This window comes from Dicentrarchus labrax, unplaced genomic scaffold, assembly GCF_905237075.1.
Source record: "Dicentrarchus labrax unplaced genomic scaffold, dlabrax2021, whole genome shotgun sequence".
Taxonomy (NCBI): Eukaryota; Metazoa; Chordata; class Actinopteri; family Moronidae; genus Dicentrarchus; species Dicentrarchus labrax.
This window is the reverse complement of record NW_026136705.1, coordinates 6,889,433-6,910,422: the sequence shown is the minus strand read 5'-3', so window position 1 is coordinate 6,910,422 and position 20,990 is coordinate 6,889,433. Positions and strand designations below refer to the sequence as shown.

The following is a 20,990-nucleotide window of genomic DNA, read 5'->3' as shown; positions in this document are numbered from 1 at the left end:
AGATAGTTGTAATGATTCTCATTGGTTTATTTAGTGCGCAACATCACATGTGGATCATTTTCACTAAACACTGTTTGAGCGGTTGCTCTATCAATAAGACACATTCTGCAGTAGTAGGTAGCAGTGAAAGATTCCACATAACCAAGAATTGAGTTCAGACCTAAGTTGTCGCCTGTTACTTGTGCTACAGTGCCATAGACAGGTTGTTCAGCAAATGACACTTTCATTCCATTTTGCTCTAGTACTTTTACATCTTCTACGAACGGAGTAAGTATTTTGTCAATGCCATATTTTTTTACATCTTGGGAGTGAAACAAACAAATGAGATGGATATTCATCAGCGAAGAATTCAGATGTGGTGGTAAATTGCAGAGTGTAAAATATAAACATCCAAGCTTATGAATGCCTTGTTTTGACCCTAGTGGATTTGATGTTTTGAAATCATCATAGTAAATTTGGATTTGCAATGCATTTTAAATGTTGAATATAATGGGTGATTTTTGAAGTATTTTCCATCACAAAAATATTTATATAAGCTACCAAGAACAACAGATCTGTTAATGTGGCAACACACGTCTTCATTCTTGAAAATGAACTGTTTTTAACAGGGGTACATAAATGAAAGTGTCATTTACTGGTACCTGCTCATATACTCCAGGTACTTTGTTTCTTTTTGAACCATATCTCACTCCTAAGTGAATTTCTAGTGGTTCAACAACACTCCATTTCTCACTAAAATATTTAGTCCATTTAGAGTTTGTGTTTAAGTCACTGAATTGATTGAAAGTACTCCTGAAGATGTCTTCCACTGCACTTCTATTGGGATTATCAGTAGGCACTGCACTTAACACTTGTTCTTTAAGATTTGCATGAACTTCACTAACATACTCCTCCATGCTTTCAACAACAGATAACACAACATTGCTGGCAACATCACTGCCCTGTAACTTTGCTATGATTGAAGCGCACATATCTTTTGCCTGATCTTTTGACATATGAGATGCTGAAGGTTGACTTGTCACATCTAGATCCATGTCAGAGGCATCTTGCTGTGAGCTCTGTTCACTGAAGTCTGACTGATGTGTTTGCATATTTACATCATTGCTTGTTCCCATGTTAACAGTACTATGACAAATATTTAAATGCTTTCTAAAACCTGCGAAACTTTTTTACCTGCAATGAACATCCTTCTTGAGCACAAAGAACAACACATTTTTTACCTGGGTATAACCCATGAAAAAACTTAAGGTGCTGAATTAATGCACTAGGTGCATCATGCAAGGATCTGCAAATATAACACCTATACATAGTTCAAGAACTCTTTGCCATTAGGCTTTCTTTGATGTGCAAACACAATTACTGTAGACTAAGACTCCCTAATTTTCGTCAGTTAACGACAATTTACAGCCTGTGAACGTTGCGTTTGTCTGTGCCACATATTGTCGGAAACAAACCATGACGTATGTGGAGAGCTCGCAGCTGAGTGCTAATGGATCTTATTAGCATATGAATAGCAGCAAAACCGCACCTGGCCAGGCCTGGCTTGAATTTCCTTACTCAGTATTGGATGAAACCACTACTTTTAAACAAGAAAAATCACTCGTGATTGGTTGGCAGATCTGTCACTATTGGTCACCCTGGGTCATTATAAATGTAACCCCCAATAATAAAATAATTCATATGATATGCTATTATGTTGTATATTCATGTCATTGTTATCCTGTGGACATGAATGAATTTATTGAGGAAAGGAATTTGCCAGGAACATGTTTATTCAAAGAAAGAGCTTTATTAGCACAAACACACAACTATGTACAAAGCAAGATCTGCCCACACAACAAATGGGAAGCTCACGAGAAGCCCAAAATCCTACAGCACCGTGAAGTGGCTGTTTGCCGCCTTGGAGCTGTAGTTAACTGGCGGCATCCTGTCTGAATTTGGCCCGTTTTACAGACGTCTGTGGTGCGTTGCCCTGTACTTCGGAGTGGCCTCTAATCTCGACTGCAGCGTGGCACAGAGCTCGGTGAGCTCCTGGCTGCGAAAGGACGGAGGTCGCACAATCCATCCAGACACCCCGCCAACGATGCCGTCTTCCTCATCAGACATCAGGTCTATGGTGGCGGACTTCCAAAGTTCCTCCTCTTCCTCATCTAGCACACTCTGTCTCGCTTCCAGCAGCTGTAAAAAACAATCAATAAAGACAATCAGTACTGCGCGATGCACTGCGTATGGACACAACACATCTTTTAATGCACCTGAAATTTAGTCACCAAAAAAAGTCTTACCCTCTTTCTTCTCCATCGACTCCGAGCTGAACTCTTCACAGCTTCCGCCTGCGGTGCAAGGTCTGGTTGTTTGTACCTGAAGCTCCTGCGTACTGTCTCGTAATAGGTCTGACAGGCAGCTGGAAAACAATTAAATCAGAGTAGTATGAATAAAAAAAACGTAAGTCACAGTAAAATTAAACAAGGAAGGAGAAAACAGTAAAAGTTACTTACACACAATGTCGTCATTATCAGCATCGTGTAAATCTGGACTTGCAGACATAGCTCCGAGCAAATAGGAGGTCACGGCCTCGTTATGAGGCGAGGTTAGTCTGTGGAAACAAAATGTATGGTTAAGATTGGTATCTATTAATGTATCTATTTCCTTATACAGCAGAATGAAAGCATATTCTTTAAATCTTACCCTTGCTCCGGTTCGTAGCGCCTACAATTTGTCTCCGAGTTGTGAAGACGGCGTACTGCTTCCTGTAAATTACAAGACAAAAAAATACACTTTTATAAAGCAACTTACACTGGTTCTGCTCACTTGGTCTTTTACAAGGCTACTAGGCTACTTTTAGCTTAGCTAGCAGTCACCGAACATATTCTTACCGCAATCTTGGGATTGTGCATTCGTCTTCTCTTCTTAGAGTCTCCCGCACAGTTTTTCAACTCCAAAGCAGCCAACCTATCCTCCATGGACAGCAACCTGGACTTTACTGAACTGCTGAGTTGAGTGAACTGCTCATTCACATCGGCAGCCCACTGATAGCATTCAGCAGTTTCTTCTAATTGTTGAAATAAATTGTTTTGTTGTAGTAACTCACGGGAGGCTTCTCACCGAACATGGGGGAAGTTTATTTTGTTCCTGACGAACACAGTGTATATCACGATCACATCATCTCTCACAGTAAACAGGACTAAATTCTTCTTCTTTCCATCTATTGCATTCCCAACAGGTAACAACTTACTCATCGCCCCCTAGTGGACCTGAGGACAATATATATATTTCTCTCAATTCTTCACAGTTACTACATTTGTGTATCTTTTTTACATAACATTTGCCATTGCTAATGACATACACAGTAAGTAATTTAGCATACTTTCATTAAATAAATCAATTCAAGCTAAAATTTAAAAGGGGAGGGGGGTCATGGGGGGGACAACTGCCAAGCAAGGCCCACGTCAATTTCAGACAATTCACGGCAGTTTTCCGTGTTGCCTGCAAATTGCCGTATGCAGTCGTAAACCTGAAGTTCCGCGACAATCTACAGTGCCGCCTACTGACGAAAATCCCACTTTTCATGCAGTGTATGAACTTGGCGCTTAGCTCCTGTTCATCAACTTGGCTCTCAATTCCTTCGACTTTCTTTAGTCGTGTCAACATCCACACCATAGACTGTTGTCTGGAGGAAAGTGTACATGTTGTTGAGAGCAGCATCATAACTTACACTGAAAACGAAGTGCACCTTAAAGAGTTCATCAACAGCTGCCAATGACGTAGTTCCCTGGCAGGGGATGAGCTTCTTGTCTATCACAATATAGTAAGTACTGATGGCCTGCTTGCAGGTTCCAGACGCAAGAAGATATGGCTGGTGATGTCCTTCCTGGTTTTCAATGTGTTCGTCTAGGCTCCTACATGACTGTGGGGGAAATAATTAAGTAACAAGTTACATTGTAATAGTGTCTTTTTGTCTGTGCAACATTTACCAATTAAATTGCATACTGTGGCCTGATACATACCTTGTGAAACACAACTAGATGGTCCATGGCCTGAGCTGCGCTGATCTTCGGTGTTTTATTTTTAGTAGGCTGAGGTGGTAGGATATGCAGAAGCAGCAGGAAAGATGCCATATCTCTGTCCCACTCTGTAAGAAAGAAATATCAGTCTTGGAGTTTTATTTCAATAGCAAGTTTCTTTCCTTTTTTTAACCTTAACTCCCGGGCCATTTAACCAACTGCCCCTGACCGTCTCAGGCTTTCTGGGCCCAAAGGACAAGGAAGCTGTTTAAGGGATAGTTCAGATTATTTGAAATGAGGTTGTATGTCTTAGTTATGGAGAGTCAGTGTATTAACTACAGTAGTTGGAGTTTGGCACACCCCTACTTTTGAGAAGCAGAGATGTGTACCGGCATGGAAGCAATGAACTGCTGTGGACAGAGTCAACAGCAAAAAATATTCTGCCCTGGTACTCCTCTGCTTCTCAAAGCTGGGGCTACATCAACCTTTATCTACTGTATTAATAAATACCTCATACAACCCCATGTCAAATAATCTGAAATATCCCTTTAAGTACTGCGTGTGACACAATTCATTGAAATAATTTCATTTAGACTTTAATAGAATACCTGGGCGATCATTATTGTACGTGGCAGTCAGGCTCTCTGCTTCTCTGATCACCTTGCTTTTATAGACTGTATGCCATTATTAGTTGGGCAGATGTTTCTTGTCCAAAGAGGAGACTGAAATCTTGATGTATCTGCAGCAACAGAGAAATTAAACAACATTTTTGGTTAAATTTACATTTCTAAGCTAAGCTTATAGCTATGAATTGAAAATATGGCAATAATTACCAGCCCCTTTGAGTCCAGGAGCCTTGGAAACACTGAGAGTACGATGTGGGTGAGGCGCTGTCTTTACTCAAAGGTCTCCTTCATTTTCTGCAGGATGATTTTTCCATCACTCGTGTGGTTCATCAAAGATATGACCTCTTTATAATGTTCGTCGTCCAACTGACCACCAATCTGAGGCACCTCTCTCTCCTGTCTTGGACCACCTCCTCTTGCTGTCTGCATTTTAGGTTCCTTGGACACAAGTTTTGTCTTTCTCTGTCTCTCTTTCTTCATCCACCTCAGTCCCGGAATCATCCACCTTAATTATCATTTTGCCATCTACAACATGAGCCTGTAGAGAAAGAGAGGGATAACAGGACATTTCTTAGATATCCATTTTATGCTTATTTAAATGATAAATACCTGTCTGTTAATAGCCTAAATAACAAACATAACTTTCACTACACTCAATGCTCTGTGGTGGACCCAAATAAACTTTTTCAAACTGAAGCCGGTGGGTGTGCAGACGTTCTCTTTCTGCCTGACAGATCTGGAACTTAAAATACTGCTCCTCACACTTCTTATGATGACTGCTGTATGTTTGTAGCCTGTTAAACAAACGCACTGAAAAACACAGAATGATCCCGTTATGTCAGCTTCCACGTCAGAGCATACATTCTTAAGTTTTACTGAATAGTAATTAAATATAACAGGTGTGCCTGTATATACTTTGCCAATAATTCTTGCCTGTGTCATTTTACTAAACAGTCCAGCAGTCTTATGCACTGTGCATCAGAAAATTAGCCAATGCCCAGTAATAGTAACAACATTTACAGCTCATTGAAATTAACTGTTCTAAACCTATTCTGAAACAACATTATTAATTTTCTGTAAACTTCCTTACATTTCTCATAATGAAATTGAATATCTCTGAACAGCATTACCAGTGTTGGCAGAATACAGAACTCCTTCACAACTGATAATTTGAATAATTAATATATAAGTTATATATATATATTAATATATAACTTTATATAGTTACGTTGGCATTATGTCACCTTAAAAAAGCAACTATTCAGTTTAACTTTACTCACCCGCAGGCTGAGATGTTGACTGAAGACCCTCCAGATCGTGATAATTACTATTAATTAATAGACAATGAATTTAGACATTTTCAGGAGGTGCAGCTGAAAGCTAATAATAAATGTTACATTCGTGTGGTCATATTTAAAACGCCACAACAAGCATAAACTAATAAAAGTTAACGCTTATTCTCCAACAAACAGTTTACTCAATTACAAGCTATTACATGCTTAACGATAATGAAACGATAGCGCACGATTTTTGAAACACCCAGGACACGACCGTGACAGCTGAAACTCCGTTCGGAGAAAACAGTTAAAATTACTGTCTACTTATCCCAAACTGCTAAAAGCTACATTTTAGTAAGGAGTTTAGTTTAACGTTAGCCCATAATGTCTTAAAAAGAAAGCTAACAGTCTGCATGTGCATGTCTACTTAGCGTTACCAGCAAAAAAACGGCGACAAAACCTTGTTAGAAATGCCAATAAAGTTTAATCTGTCTCCATTTTTAGAAACAACGAATCAGCATAAACACATTTTAATAAAAGTAACAATGGCACGATGACTAATTTATTACATTTTACTCACCAGTCTCTCCTTCTCATGCTCCATGCGAGTGAAAGAAAATGGCTGCTGTCAAATTCCTCAACGGGTTACCTGTCCAAGTGCCCGGATGTTGAAAGTGTCACTCATCAGAGTTAAATACCGTCAACTCCGTGATTTTACACCAACACTCCGATGTTTTCACACTAGTGGAGAGTTGATTCTGCCAGAATCAACACCAGTACCAACACTTTACTCTGAAACAGCCCAACACCAGAATTTAAACACCAGTTAATTTGCTGTGCACAACTGGAGGCCTACCTGAACCAACATATAATTCAAAATGTTGGAGGGCCCAAACAAGTGCAAGAGCATCTTTCTCTATCACAGAATAGTGCAGTTGATAGGACTTGAACTTTCTAGAGAAATAGCTTACGGGCCTAATTATGAGCAGCAAGTACTGGTGCCAAGCACAGCAATGTCTTAACCTTGTCAAATGCATTCTGACATTCAGGAGACCAAATGAATTTAGCATCAGCCTTAAGCAGGTTGGTAAGTGGAACCACAACAGAGGCGAAGTTAACTCAAAAACTACGGTAACAACCCGCCATACCAAGGAAGCTCTGGAGAATATACTGGAGACCGTTTCTCCACCTCAGACACACGCACCACACAGTCAAACAGTAACCCTAAAGAGGGATCTGATTTTTGATTTTTTTGCAAGGGACACAGACAAGAGGTCAGCAGGTAAGGACAAAGCAAATTTGACCTTTTTGGGAGTCAGATTTCATGTCACCAACCGACACAGTCATAGACCACGTTACTGCGCAAGCTGTAGATAGGCTACTGTCTGATCTAGTACCTCAACACCCTGCTGTTTTACCAAAGATGTCACTGGTGGTTGCTCATCAGGCCATATAGGTGCTCCAGCTACATCATTGCCTAGAATGTCATCAACTCCCTCAACAGGCAATTTTGGCCAGACCCCAACATCCACATCTCCCTGGACTAAACAAAAACATCTTATGCACATGAACAAAAATTGTTGTTAAACCAATATATATATATATTATATATTGCGGTTAGAGACGCAGACTACCACACGGGGGACCAGGGTTCGAATCCCGGTCAGGGAGCATATACGATACAATTGCTGCCAGTGAGGAGCAAATACAACTGCAGTCAGTGAGGGTCCTTGGGCAAGATCCTTACATGAGAGTACACACAAATAGAGTCACACCGACTCGGACGTCGCCCGGGTCAACAAGGTCCGCGTCAGGTGCTAGGGAACCAGGGCAACCTGATGAGAAATGGGCTACTGGAACAAGACATAGATGGACAAGGGCGGAAAACACGGAACTGTTGGAGAACAACAGGGCCAAGGTGCTGTGGGACTTCAGATTCCAGACTGACAACCAACTGGACATAGTGGTGGTAGACAAGGAGCAGAAGAAAGCGGTGGTGATAGATGTGGCCATACCAGCAGACGCCAACATCAGAAAGAAAGAACACGAAAAGGTTGAAAAGTACCAAGGGTTGAAAGAACAGCTGGAGCAGATGTTGAAGGTCAAGGTGAGCATGGTCCCCGTGGTAGTAGGAGCACTCGAGGTAGTGACCCCCAAACTGGGGGAGTGGCTCCAACAGGAACCCAGGAACAACATCAGAAACCTCAGTCCTATGAACAGCTAAGATACTGCGCAGAACCCTCAAACTCCCAGGCCTCTTGTAGAGGACCCGAGCTTGAGGATGACACATAGATACCACCCCAAGAGGGTGAGAGGGAAGTTTTTTATATACGTATATATATATATATATACACACTGAACAAAATTATAAACGCAACAGTTTTGTTTTCCCTATCATCACAGTTGACTTGAAGGTCACATATTAGCTTCTACTGCTACTGGTTCCACTCCACCATACCTATCAATTTCTCTAGCATGGTCCGACTTGGAGGATCACTCACTGATGAACAAATGTTTCTTTTTCTGGGCGCAGTTAGACCCATGTTGGTGGCTGGCAGCTGGCTGGGGGCGGCGATTCTGGCACTGTTCTCAAACGCGTAGGTGACTTCAGGAATAGGCAATTATATTGTGTCTTAAGAAGATCCTTGCAGAAAGGGATCTAAAGGTCTAACAGAAGTATTATCAATCACCTCAGCATATGAATTTGGTAGACTGAAGTTCAGTAATTAGGGAGGCAAGACATGCATTTGGAGGAAGTTTGTTAAAAGACACTTGAACGTCTTCAGCTGTCTGTGATTTAAGCATTATCATCTTGGAAAATTAGAGCATAATGAAGGACCAGTGTTTGCATCTCATGGTCTATTGTAGTGCTTTAAAATGTCCATACTTTTCATGGCCGTTGCAAGGCCATGCATTGTACAGTAATTACTGCTCCTGCTGTACTGACTTTCATGAAGCAGTTGCCCAAGTCATTAGAGATACAGCTCTCCTAGACACTGTGCATTGAGGGCACACAAGGTCAGATCCAGAATAAATTTTTCTACCTGACTCTAGCCAAAAATGTATTTTCAGAAATATACAACCATCAGCATATATACTGCACAAACTTTAAAATAGTGAGCTAGCCCATATATACAATTTCAAACTGCTAATGAAATCATCCATACATTGTGTGGATGTGAAATTCAGTCATGGTCAGATCCCAATACACACAGCATTGCTTTACACATGTAAAACTGAAGAAGTTGTTTTATAATTCGGTTCGGGAACAGAGACCACGCCCGGCACTCATCTCATTTCTGCTCAAAACATACTTAACAGTCCTTCCGGAAAAATGCGTTTTTTTGTGATTGTTGCAGGCAAAATTCCTTGATTATGCGGCACGTTTTCTATTTATGCAATTTTATGCGATGAAATTGCGGGAACTTGCAAAAATTGCGGGAACTTGCAAAAATTGCGGGAACTTGCAAAAACTGCGGTTTGATGAAAAAGAGGAAAAAAAGTGATTCCCCCAACACCCTGTTCTCACTAGGCTACTACCTTAATGTAAAGAGTCATTTCTTATTACTTCCTATGATAAGCAAGCATACTACATCACAGAAAGTGCTGGGAATATTTAAGTTCTCATCTTGTTTTATTTCAGACCTTAATAAACACATGGCTCAAACTTACAAACACTGATGAGTCAAACGAGTTCTGTAGCTTTACAAAAGGAATATGCTACAACTATTGTAAAAATGAATAAATAAAATATGAGACTGATTTGCGGGCTTCATCATGGCTTCATCGCGAGGTTTGCAGCTTTTCGATGATGTCCACGTCGCGTAATTATGTCACTTCATAACGTCACTTCATAACGTTCCCATGGCAACAGGGGAAAATGGCTGCTCTTGTGTGAAGTAAACGCAACATTTTTCAACTTTCTGCTAAGATATATGTGACTTTTTTGCAACGAAAGTGCGGGCATTATGAAATCATGCAAGCCCTGCATATTTTGCGCGGAAATTGGCAATTTATGCGGCGAAATTCAATTCAATTCAATTCAATTTTATTTGTATAGCGCCAATTCATAACAGAAGTTATCTCAGGACACTTTTCAAATAGAGCAGGTCTAGACCGAACTCTTTAACATTAATTACAGAGACCCAACAGTACCACCATGAGCAAGCACTTGGAGACAAGGGCAAGGAAAAACTGCCTGTTAAAAGGCAGAAACCTAGGACAGATCCTCCGGCTCTAGGTGGGTGGTCGTCTGTCTCGAAAGTGCAGCGTATTTGAAAAAATGTGGCCCCCGCATTAATATGCGGACTTTGGCTGATTATGCATTGAATTATGCGATCGCATAATCGTGTTTTTATAAGCACACCTTATCCGTTCACTCCCTCCTTGACTCATTTTCCACATGATTGGCGTCAGACAAGGAACACAAAAAATGAATACTTCGAACCACGGAGAAGTAATCATAGCAGTCATTCTTTGGGGTCACTAATTGCCCCTGTCGCCAAGTGCTTGCTCATGGTGGTACTGTTGGGTCTCTGTAAATGTTATAAGGAGTTTGGTCTAGAACTGCTCTATTTGAAAAGTGTCCTGAGATAACTTCTGTTATGAATTGGTGCTATACAAATAAAACTGAATTGAATGTGATCTCTTTTCCTAGTTCCTGTCAGTACTCATGCTGCAGCGTTCTGAATTAATTGAGGCATCTTAATGGACTTATTGTGGCAGCCTGATAATAAGGAGTTACAGTAATCCAACCTAGAAGTAACAAATGCATGGATTAGTTTTTCTGCATCCGTCTGTGAGAGGATGTGTGTAATTTTTATAATATTACATAAATGAAAGAAGGCAGTCCTAGAGGTTTGCTTTATATGGGAATTAAATGACATGTCCTGATCAAAGATAACTCCAAGATTCCTGACAGTGGTGCTGTCAAGGTAATGCCATCTAGAGTAACTATACCTTTAGACAGTAAGTCTCTGAGGTTTTTGGGGCCAAGTACAAGAATCTCGTTTTTTTCTGAGTTTCACATTGCAGCTCATTCAGGATTTTATGTCCTTAAGACATGTTTGTAATTTAGATAATTGATTAATTTCATATCGATATCATATTCGATAGATATATAACTGTGTATCATCTGCATATCAATGAAAGTTAATGGAGTGATTCCTAATAATGTTGCCTAAAGGAAGCATATAAAGTAAATAGTATTGGTCCAAGTACAGAACCTTGTGGAACTCCATGACTAACTGTAGTATTTATTGAAGATTCATCATTAACATGTACAAACTGAGAACGATCTGATAAGTATGACTTAAACCAGCTTAGTGCGGTTCCTTTAATGCCAATTTGATGCTCAAGTCGCTGTAAAAGAATATCATGGTCAATGATGTCAAATGCAGCACTTGTCGGAAGCAATCAAAAGGTCATTATTAACTTTAACCAGAGCTGTCTCTGTGCTGTGATGAACTCTAAATCCTGACTGAAAATCCTCAAATAAGCTACTAGTATGTAGAAAGTCACACAACTGTTTGGCAACTACTTTCTCCAGAATCTTAGAGGGGAAGGGGAGGTTAGAAATCGGTCTATAGTTGCCTAAAACCCCTGGGTCAAGAGTGGGCTTTTTAAGAAGGGGTTTAATTACAGCTACTATAAAGGACTGTGGTACATATCCTGACAATAAAGAAAGATTGATCATATCTAGTAAAGAAGTGCCAATTAAGGGTACGACTTCTTTAAGCAGCCTAGTTGGGATGGGGTCTAACAGACAGGTTGATGGCTTCGATGAAGAAATTATTGAAGTTAACTGATGAAGATCGATGGCAGAAGAACAATCTAAATATATATCTGATTTTACATTTGTTAAATTTCCTGAACTTGGAGAGCCAGTGATACCTGTTGAGGACATTTTGTGATTAATTTTCTCTCTAATAGTAATAATTTTATTATAAAAGAAGCTCATGAAATCGTTGCTACTTAAGGTTATGGGGATATGTGGCTCAATAGAGCTGTGACTCTCTGTCAGCCTGGCTACAGTACTGAAGAGGAACCTGGGGTTGTTCTCATTTTCTTCTATTAGTGCTGAGTAATAGGCTCCTCTGGCATTACGGAGGGCCTTTCTGTATGTTTAAAGATTATTTTGCCAAATTGAGCGATATTCTAATAATTTCGAAAAGTGCCATTTCTTTTCAGAGTCCCTTGCTTTTTGCTTAATTTGCCGGGTTTGGTGGTTGTACCACGGTGCTAGTCTTCTATGTTTTAATATTTTCCTCTTAATGGGAGCAATAGAATCTAATGTTTATCGTAGTGAGCCTGCAGCACTATTAACAAGATTATCAATTTGGGACTAAAGTTATTATAGGACTCTGTTATATTCAGACATGGCATTGAATTAAACAGACTGTGTTGCTGAGGTAGTTGAATTTAAACATAATCACAGTGATGAATAGAGGCTCACTTATTATTTGCGTTGAGTCTTTAAGTTTGAAAATAGCAATTCATTTTAGAAATTTTTGCTGGTGTACCTCAGTATGACTATTGTCAATGCAGGAATGGCCTGATTTGTCATTGTCTGCTTTTCTATTTCACGTATTTCTTCTCAAAATGAAAAAAAAGAACCCATTCAGGTTGAGGACAGGTAGTCACAGCTCCAAAGTGTCTAAATTTAACAAATAGTCGAATCATCAGCAGTGGAAATTAACTGAAACTGACCTATAGAGGATACTTTGTTTTAATAACAGTCTCTGTCTGACTTTGGATTGAGGTGTTTCGAGGTGGTACTTGCCCTGTCTGTAGGCAGAGACACCACATTCTCCAGAAATGTACCTGAGGAAATCAGGTTTCCCTAATCCCCTACCCTTGTTGCAGGTTATCGTTTATTTTTAAGAAACTAGTTCACTGGCGAAAACTGACTGTAACAGAGTTACATAAGTTTAGGTCCATGTGGATGCTAAAATGCACAAGTTTGTGTAATCACCTCCCAAGATTTTGCAGCTTCCCACTGATACTCCTGAAACTCCTTAAGAATGCTAAAAACTCCTGCACTGTAGCAACCTAGTTTCCACACTGCAGACTGATTCGATGATAGATTAGCTTCCATTGTTTTTAGACATTCTGAGGCATTAGCATAAGTCTGGACTGCCAACTTTCCAACCATCAGTCGTGTTCATACCATCTTCTCAATTAAATATTATCAGTCCACATCACAGAAAGTTCTGTGAGACTAAAATCCTCAATGGAAAGTAGCACAGTGTCTGTGGATTCAGAGTAAAGGCAGTGCCATGGTACAGATCATCACATCAAACCAAACATGATGGAACTTTTCTAACCCTGCTGAGTGATACATTCACTGCAGCAAGGAGCAGTGTCGAAGAGGATGATTCAAGGGGAAATACCGTAAAGGTAAAGTATATTTAAAACCAAATGTAATACCATTGGTCAGGGATATCCTGCTGCACACGTGGACATTTCAAACCCAATATAGTGCATAATCTTTGTTTGCTTTCTACAAGTTTTCTCCCTAAATTCACAGACTTGTGACTTTCTGTCAACGTTTAGAAACAAAAGATCAGCCCCCAAATTATGGACATGGGGACAAACTTTTCCAAATTGGCCCCTCATCCACACTCACTTTTACGGCTAATACCAACACAGGCAATTTCGAGTAAGCTCTTGGTCATTTGCCTCGAGCAGGTTGCAGGTTCTTTATAAAGTTAAAAGGTAAATGGACTGCACTTATAGAGCACCTTTCTAGTCTTCTGCCCACTCAAAGCACTTTTACACTAAATGTCACATTCATACACTGATGGCAGAGCATCAGAAGCAATTGGGGGTTCTGCATCTTGCTCAAGGACTCTTCGACATGCTTGGATTTAACTGCCAACCTTCCAAATTATTGCTAGTCTGCCTAGCTCCTCACCTCTGCCACACTCAGCTTCAGCTGTCATACAGGTGCTTCTTCACACTTTTTCTGGTCAGAAATGTGGCTATTGCCTCTCCACTCCTTTCATTGTCTTGATCTCTCAATACCTGGGGTTTTCTTTTTTGAGGCCCCTGATTTTTGGTGAGGTCAGTTTGCTTCACATTAGTGGCACATGTGTGGTCTTCACATCTGACTGGCCGAGTGTTACAAACACATAATTTACACAATTAAAGCGGAGAGTGGGGTAGGCCTACAAGATGACAAGTTGAAATGTGGTTTAATGTAGGGCTACACAATTAATCAAAATATTATCAAAATATGGTCAAGTGCAATATGCAAATTGCAGAAGTTGCAATTTAAAAGGTAAAATATGTGACAAAACAGCATTATAATGGGGTACTGTAGTTCTAAGCCAGCAAGTGAATTGTTACACTTTCCCATTTAGGGTCAATCATAGACCTTTGCTTCGCCAGTGTCTGAACATAACCATAAAAAAGGTAAAAGAAAAAAAAGAAGAAGAAGATGCTGTAGTCATCATGAAAGTTTTTCTCTATATTTTGTCAGATAGCAAATAAAATCTGTCAGTGACATTTTATTGTTCACTGTCAACATTTTTGCGCCTTAATAGTAAATGTATTTGCTGTTGCAAATTAGTTGTATATAAAAGTTATGTCTACAAGACAGGGTTATGTATAGAGTATCTTTACATACACAAGTGGTACCGCAAGAGGACTAGTAAAATTCACCTTCCTTTTCACCAACAGATTGTATTCCTGTGGTCTGCTCCCAGTATCGCTGCTCTGAAATTGAATAATAGAGTTGTGAGCTGAACTGGGAGGCATATTAGACTGTTTTGACACATCACTCAATGCCTTACATTTGCCTGCAGCCAAGAATGTTTGCTGAAGCCAGAACTTTCTATCTGCACAGGACTTAACATAGCATTTGCAAATGCTTATTTTTGGCTACTTGGGATGTTGATCCAGTGTAGAAATTATACTCGCTGTAAATCTGTGGTTGTATAAAATTGACTGTAAGCTTCTCTTGATCAGAGCTTAGAATGTAAAAGTAATATCATACGATATATCCTATTGCCATCCCATTGATTTAACCCATTTAGGGGACCTTAGTTGTACTTAGCATGCCAAGAGTAAAGCTTATGTTACAGCCTGAAAAGTGTGTATTTTTCTTCAGATTCTTGAATTACATGACGGATCATTTGCATGACCTTTGAGATGAGAGCAAACAAGTCATCAGTGAATCTAAACTCATCCCTTGTAGGGGATTAAACCAGATACTCTGTAGATATCTTTGGAATACGCTGATGTTCTCTTGTTGTGCTGTATGGATGAATGTATGATCCTGGTCTTCCGTCTCCTGTGACCTGTCAGTGACATCCTCCTTTTGGGAGATTATGAGTAGATCTTTCTGGTGTAACACTAGGCTCAGACGAACAGAAAATAAGGCATGACCATACACTGATAATATCAAATCCCCAACAAGGAGAATGGCCTCCATGTCTTAATCATTGATTCAATTTTCCTTGTCACTTTACCTGACAAGTTCTGAACCAGGTAGCTATTTCTATCTCCAGGGCCCTCATTTATATAACGGATATTAGATAAGTATGACTTAAGCAGAAAACCACATGTAAGTAGTTATTTATAAAACCTTACTTTGAATAATGTAATCTCTAAGAAAAGTGTAGACATGGCTTCCTGCTGGTTATGTAGGGGTATTGCAGTTTGGGATGCAAAGCCTATGCACCCAAAGCTGTGGTGAACTTTGTATTAGCTTTATGAACAATGGGAATCATGGGCACCTATTTATAGTTAAAAGTGGCAGCACAAGATTATGGCAGGAAATGTATTCAATTAACCTGAAAGTACAATTTCCTGCAATATACAGTCTTCAATCATGACCAATAAAGCAGTTCTTTCACTTCAAAGCCAAGTTTATTGCACTATTATATATATAACATATTCGTTTTTCATTGTGTTCTGTACTTTCAGAAGTGAGTTACAGATAAACACAGACAAAAAGCCACAACTTACTGCAAACTGTCATTAGAAACTGGGTACAATGGATGATAATTAGCCTGATCAGCTAGCTTCAGTAAGCAGTACACACACTATTAAACCATCAATCAAATCAATAACTGTGCAGTCAACATCAGACAATCTTATCATACTTTAGTATCTCTGTAGTGGTGACAAAATGTCAAAAGACTGTTTGACAAGCTCTTTGCATTCTCTAGGGATAATATTACACCAAACACTAGAATCTCAAGATAAAGTGTGTCTTATGTTGACAGCCTTCTTGTCAATTCAGCATCAACAAAAAGCCTAAAGAAGCTGTTTTTCTGTACATCTTTATACATTTTGTCGCCTTAACTCGCTCATCCTCGATTGATTAGCTCGCTTATTGGGAGAAGTACGTGGGAAATTCAAAAATTTGGATTTCTCACTATAATAAGTGCTGGTTAGTGGATCAGACATATTAAACACTGAGTCCTAAGACTTATAATTCACCATCTATGACATGTGTATTTTGGTCCGTATCTATTCCTGACTAAACCTCATTTGTGCAAGCATTATATAAGGAGAAATGACCAAGGTAGGTGCCATCAATTTTAAGTTTATTTGAGATTTATAGATCAAAGTTACAAATGGGTTTCTTAGAACCTGCTTAAGCAAGGTTTTTTATGCTCAGCATCTTTTATGAATTGAACTTAAGCCTAAGATTGTTACACAAAGTATAACTTTCAGAATTTTTTATAAATGAGGCCCCAGTCCTTTAAAGTTGGAAAGGAGGTGGTTATCTCCATTCGGTTCACTGAAGGTTTTCTTTTTGTAATTGGGGAGGCAAGAAAGCAATTGGCTGAAGTTTGTGAAAAGACTCTTCAGCATTCTTTGAAGATTAAAACATAATGAGGGAGCAGTGTTTTTATGGTATGCCACTGCAGTGCTGTAAAATGTCTGTAGTTTCCTTGGCCGTTATATTGCACCTGCAGTACTGACTTCCATGAAGAGGATGCCCAAGTCATTACAGATACAGAACTCCTGCTGGCAGCAGACACTGTACATTGAAGGTCAGATCCAGAATACATTTTTTCATACATACATTTTTCTACTGACCAAAATTTGATTCTCAAAATCTTACAGCATATACTTAACTTTGTGGCACAGAAAACTATTTTGTACCGAACTGTTAACTCCATCATCCATACAGACAGCGGATGTAAATTTTAAGGGTTTGGTTAAGGTACGGAATAAAGCTTGAAAACAATCGTTCTTGTTTGAACTGTTGTTGCTACACCATGCCTCCACCACAGACTATATTTAAAGTGCTTGCAAGATAGTCTCTTGGTGCACTGCAGGATGCATTACATTTTAATTTGGCACTAACCTTAAAATCTGTTGTGTGAAAACATGACTGCAGGCATGGGAAGACAGCAGACAAGGATGAAGAGTGGAAGAGACATTGGACACGGAGAGGAGGAGGAAGTAGGAGAAAATAAGAGAAAAGTCTGTCTTGATAGTGGTTGCTCTGCCTCTTTCCATTTCTAAAGTGCACATTCATATTACACTGCCAGTCATTTAATTTGTAGGCTGACTGGGCATGTTGTGAATATAAGCCATGCTGCATGAGAATCAAAAGATGCAGTCTTCTCCATGTCAAATCAACCTGATATTACTTTTACCAGTCACCAGTTACAAGTCGTGATTAATTTCTAAAATGTAATTTGGAAGTATGTAGGAGTTGTAGTAGTAGTAGTAGGATTGATAAACACACCATATGGGAGTATCCACACTTCTATCAATGCAACCAGAAACACACTGTGTAGTACATTTCCTCTCCCTTTTGTATAGCGCCTTTTGTGTTATGTGACATGGAAGCTTTCAGTTTGTCATAACCTCAAGAGAACATCAACGCTATACTTGAACACTTTGATCACCTTACACTCATATAATCTTATCTTATCTCTTATCTTAGGGGGTAAAACCACTTGCAGAAATATCACCATATAGGTGATTATGCTAATGAATGCGAATTGTGTGAATAATGCAAATTACTTAGCATATACAAGTTAGCATCTGGCAGTTTCTAAATCTTGGAATACTGTACATTTCTAACATAAACTTTGGGGTACTTAACATTTTGTAAGTAGACAATTGTGCTACTTTAAACAAACTTGTCGCTGATGAGTTCATGTTTGGTTTGAAGTTGTCATCTCATGATCTCAAGTGTAGTCCCTAAATTTGATCTCCTATTCATAACCACAAACTATATTGCTAGAACTCTTCTTATAACAAGCAGCAGTGTGACGGTCTACAGTTTTCTAAATGAATGAGTACTCTCTATTTCTAATAGGTTTTAATTACCAATATAATAATTGATTTTATATTCTGGTTTCAACATTTCCTCTTGATGAGTGAGTTGAATGATGAGTGTCTGTAAATTCAAATTGTAATCAGGATATGGCCCACGTAGGGTTGCTGTATACGAAATCTGTCGCTATCATACCATATACATTTTATTATCTGTTAAGGTCACAGTAACTTGTGATAATAATAATATTGTGTAATACTGTGAAACTGTGATATTTTCTGAGAAAATTATCATACTGTGAAAATCTCAACCCTAGGCCCATGTCACAACGATTTTATTTCTTAAATTTACTAAGATAATGTAGAATGATGCATGAAAAAGAAGCCCTTGTACAGTGATATATAATGACAATAATATATGTATAGAATTGTGAAATGCTGTAATTGTTATCTGTTTCAGGATAGAATTCAGGTTAAATTTCACTTTTTAAAACCTTTTTAAGACCATTGTGAATGTAATTTAAGACCTATTTCATGTATATACTGGCAAAAACAAAAGGGGGGTACAAAAGATATGACGGACAATTGGTAATGTTCACATGTCCATGTAGGTTTCATTTTGTAGTTGTTACTGCATGATCAGTACAAATTTTTTCCAAAAACACATTTAAAAGTGAGATAGAAAAATTTAACTATGTACTTTTTAAGACTCTGTGGGTACCCTGGTCGTATACACAATGTCAGATCAGATTCTTTGATGATTTCATTCTAATTTGTGAAGATGTCTACAAAATATCAGAAACACTTAATAGAATGCAGTGCACAACAACACTACCACATTCTCAAAAAGATTTCGTAACTGAGTCAACACACAAGCAACAAGGTATCAATAAAAAATGACAATTAATTAAGCTGAATTTATTGCAGTCCAATTTTTACTGTATTACATTTCACAGGTAATGGTGTATTTCATGTTCTACTCTCAAGTATTAGTGTAAGATGAAAATTCAAACTAGACAGTACTAGTATGATTCATTTCAGTAGCTTTTCCTTCTTCATTGAATCCTTACGTTAGAGAGTTCTGTAATGTCTGAGCTAGTCACACAGACACAATACTTGTACTTTGGAAGATCACCATATTAGAGTTTCTGATGAAAACCATAAGAAAAAAAGCTTTATAATCTTGTCCTGCCAACTAAACCTAGAGTACCTTATTCCTGTTGTCCTTCTGTTATGAGTTCAGCTATAAAACACTGACTGGTGTTTTCACTGGACTCACTGCTCTGTGGTTCCAAATCCACTGTGTTTGTCCTCCTTTGTCTATTGTCTGCTCTGCTACTGCTGCCAAATACATCTTGAAGCATCTGGATGCCTCTACTACTTGTCAGGGTGAGCAATGTTTTATCACTAAATGTGAAATGGTAAAGGGGCTTGCGAGGGAGACAGCCACCCACACCCACAGTGGGCCACAGTCAGCTCTACCCCTACCTCCCTCTCTCCGTGTACAATTGTGTAGACTTGTATGCTTATTTGGAACATGTAATACTTTATTGACATCTTCCGGAGAGCATTTTAATGAACAGATGTTATTATTTAGTTTTCTTATGGAAAAAAAAGAAGAAAGGTCGACTGCTGAATTTAACTTTTGCAGGAAAGAAAAAAATGAATAGTCGGCAATGTATATAACCTTATTTATATTTATTCCTTAGTTTATTTATTTGTATGTGTATTTATGATTATGATCTTGATAGATGCAAGCAAACTGTGTATTTTATGTTTTTAAGCTCTACATAATTTTGAAAAAGATAAAGTAATTTTTTTTTCTTGACAGATAACACAAAAACAGAAAAACAGACAACAGAATGAACACTAGATAGCCATGAGCAGTGGTTCAGACATTTAAAACATACTTCCATTAGCTGTTTGGGTTTTTTTGTTGTTGTTTTTTTTTGGTTGTTTATTCCCCAGTAGAATGGGAGCCTCTAGGCCCTGTTTTTGTAAATTAATGGTTCACAGCAGCCAGTGCAGTCTATGGCACATGGTGCTGTTGCACAGGCTGATGGGTCTTACTTTTAGTAACTTTGTGACTAGAGAACATGGGAAACTTTGTCAATACGTGTGGTCAGGCATGACTAATGGGATCTCATGTTCTTCTCATTTGAAGCAGTGTGATGGTGTTCTGCAATTCTGTGCTAGAGAGTACAGTCTACAGCTAATACACACAAAATGTACTACTGGTGCCTAAAAGGTACAGATTTGCTTCAAGTGAATATGGTAACATAAATTGATTAAGCTTTGGAGGAGATAACACATTAGCTTACAGTGCTCTGGTCGAAAGATCTCTGCTCTTCACTTAACACTGAGTAATTTAACAAATGAATTTGATTCATTTGTTAATGGAAAATGTGTGACAGAAATTATTGACGGTTGTGATGTTATGTGAGAGGCATTTATTCAAATGAATAATGGCTGCTGTCATTTCATTCAGACCACAAGCAGAGGCGTACTGTCACTGACCACAGGCTACTTCAGAGATGATGATGAGTTCTGTGGGATTTCCACAGGGTGGAAGAACTTTGAAAGCTTATCACTTTAGAAGTGTTGCTTATTGTGTTTTGAACTCCCTAGGTGCTTTAGGTAGAAACTCTATAACTCAAACCTCAGTGTGGGACATAATTACTGAGAGCAATACAAGATTAGCAACACCAAAAGTAACTAGAAGAAATAGGAGAGGACCGGGTAAAACTAGTCTGTCCATCCTTCAACTTTGACTCACAGGTTAAGGCTTTTCTTCTGGTTTGAACCCAAAATAACCATCATTGAATCGGTTGTAC

At 38.8% G+C, this 20,990-nt stretch overlaps 2 protein-coding genes across 4 annotated transcripts in view; one reads left to right on the top strand and one right to left on the bottom strand.

Moving 5' to 3' along the window:
* The window catches only part of opcml (opioid binding protein/cell adhesion molecule-like), a 337,114-nt gene that overhangs the window by 249,720 nt on the left and 66,404 nt on the right, over positions 1-20,990 (top strand). The gene's annotated exons all lie outside the window — the stretch shown is intronic.
* Positions 1,908-3,084, bottom strand: LOC127364241 (uncharacterized protein C14orf93-like). The gene is made up of 5 exons (XM_051401634.1): positions 2,877-3,084; positions 2,689-2,750; positions 2,499-2,596; positions 2,286-2,404; positions 1,908-2,178 (listed from the first exon to the last, which is right to left on the bottom strand). Exons 1-5 carry the CDS (start codon positions 2,961-2,963, stop codon positions 1,948-1,950), a joined length of 597 nt encoding a protein of 198 aa, XP_051257594.1. The 5' UTR covers positions 2,964-3,084; the 3' UTR covers positions 1,908-1,947.

Bases quoted from the DNA above. Each gene is read 5' to 3' on its own strand.
- LOC127364241 (XM_051401634.1), bottom strand. From the start codon at position 2,963: ATGGAGGATAGGTTGGCTGCTTTGGAGTTGAAAAACTGTGCGGGAGAC. The intron at 2,751-2,876 runs GTAAGAATATGT...TGTAATTTACAG, and splicing joins TGCACAATCCCAAGATTGCG to GAAGCAGTACGCCGTCTTCA. The intron at 2,405-2,498 runs GTAAGTAACTTT...ATTGTTTTCCAG, and splicing joins TGATAATGACGACATTGTGT to CTGCCTGTCAGACCTATTAC.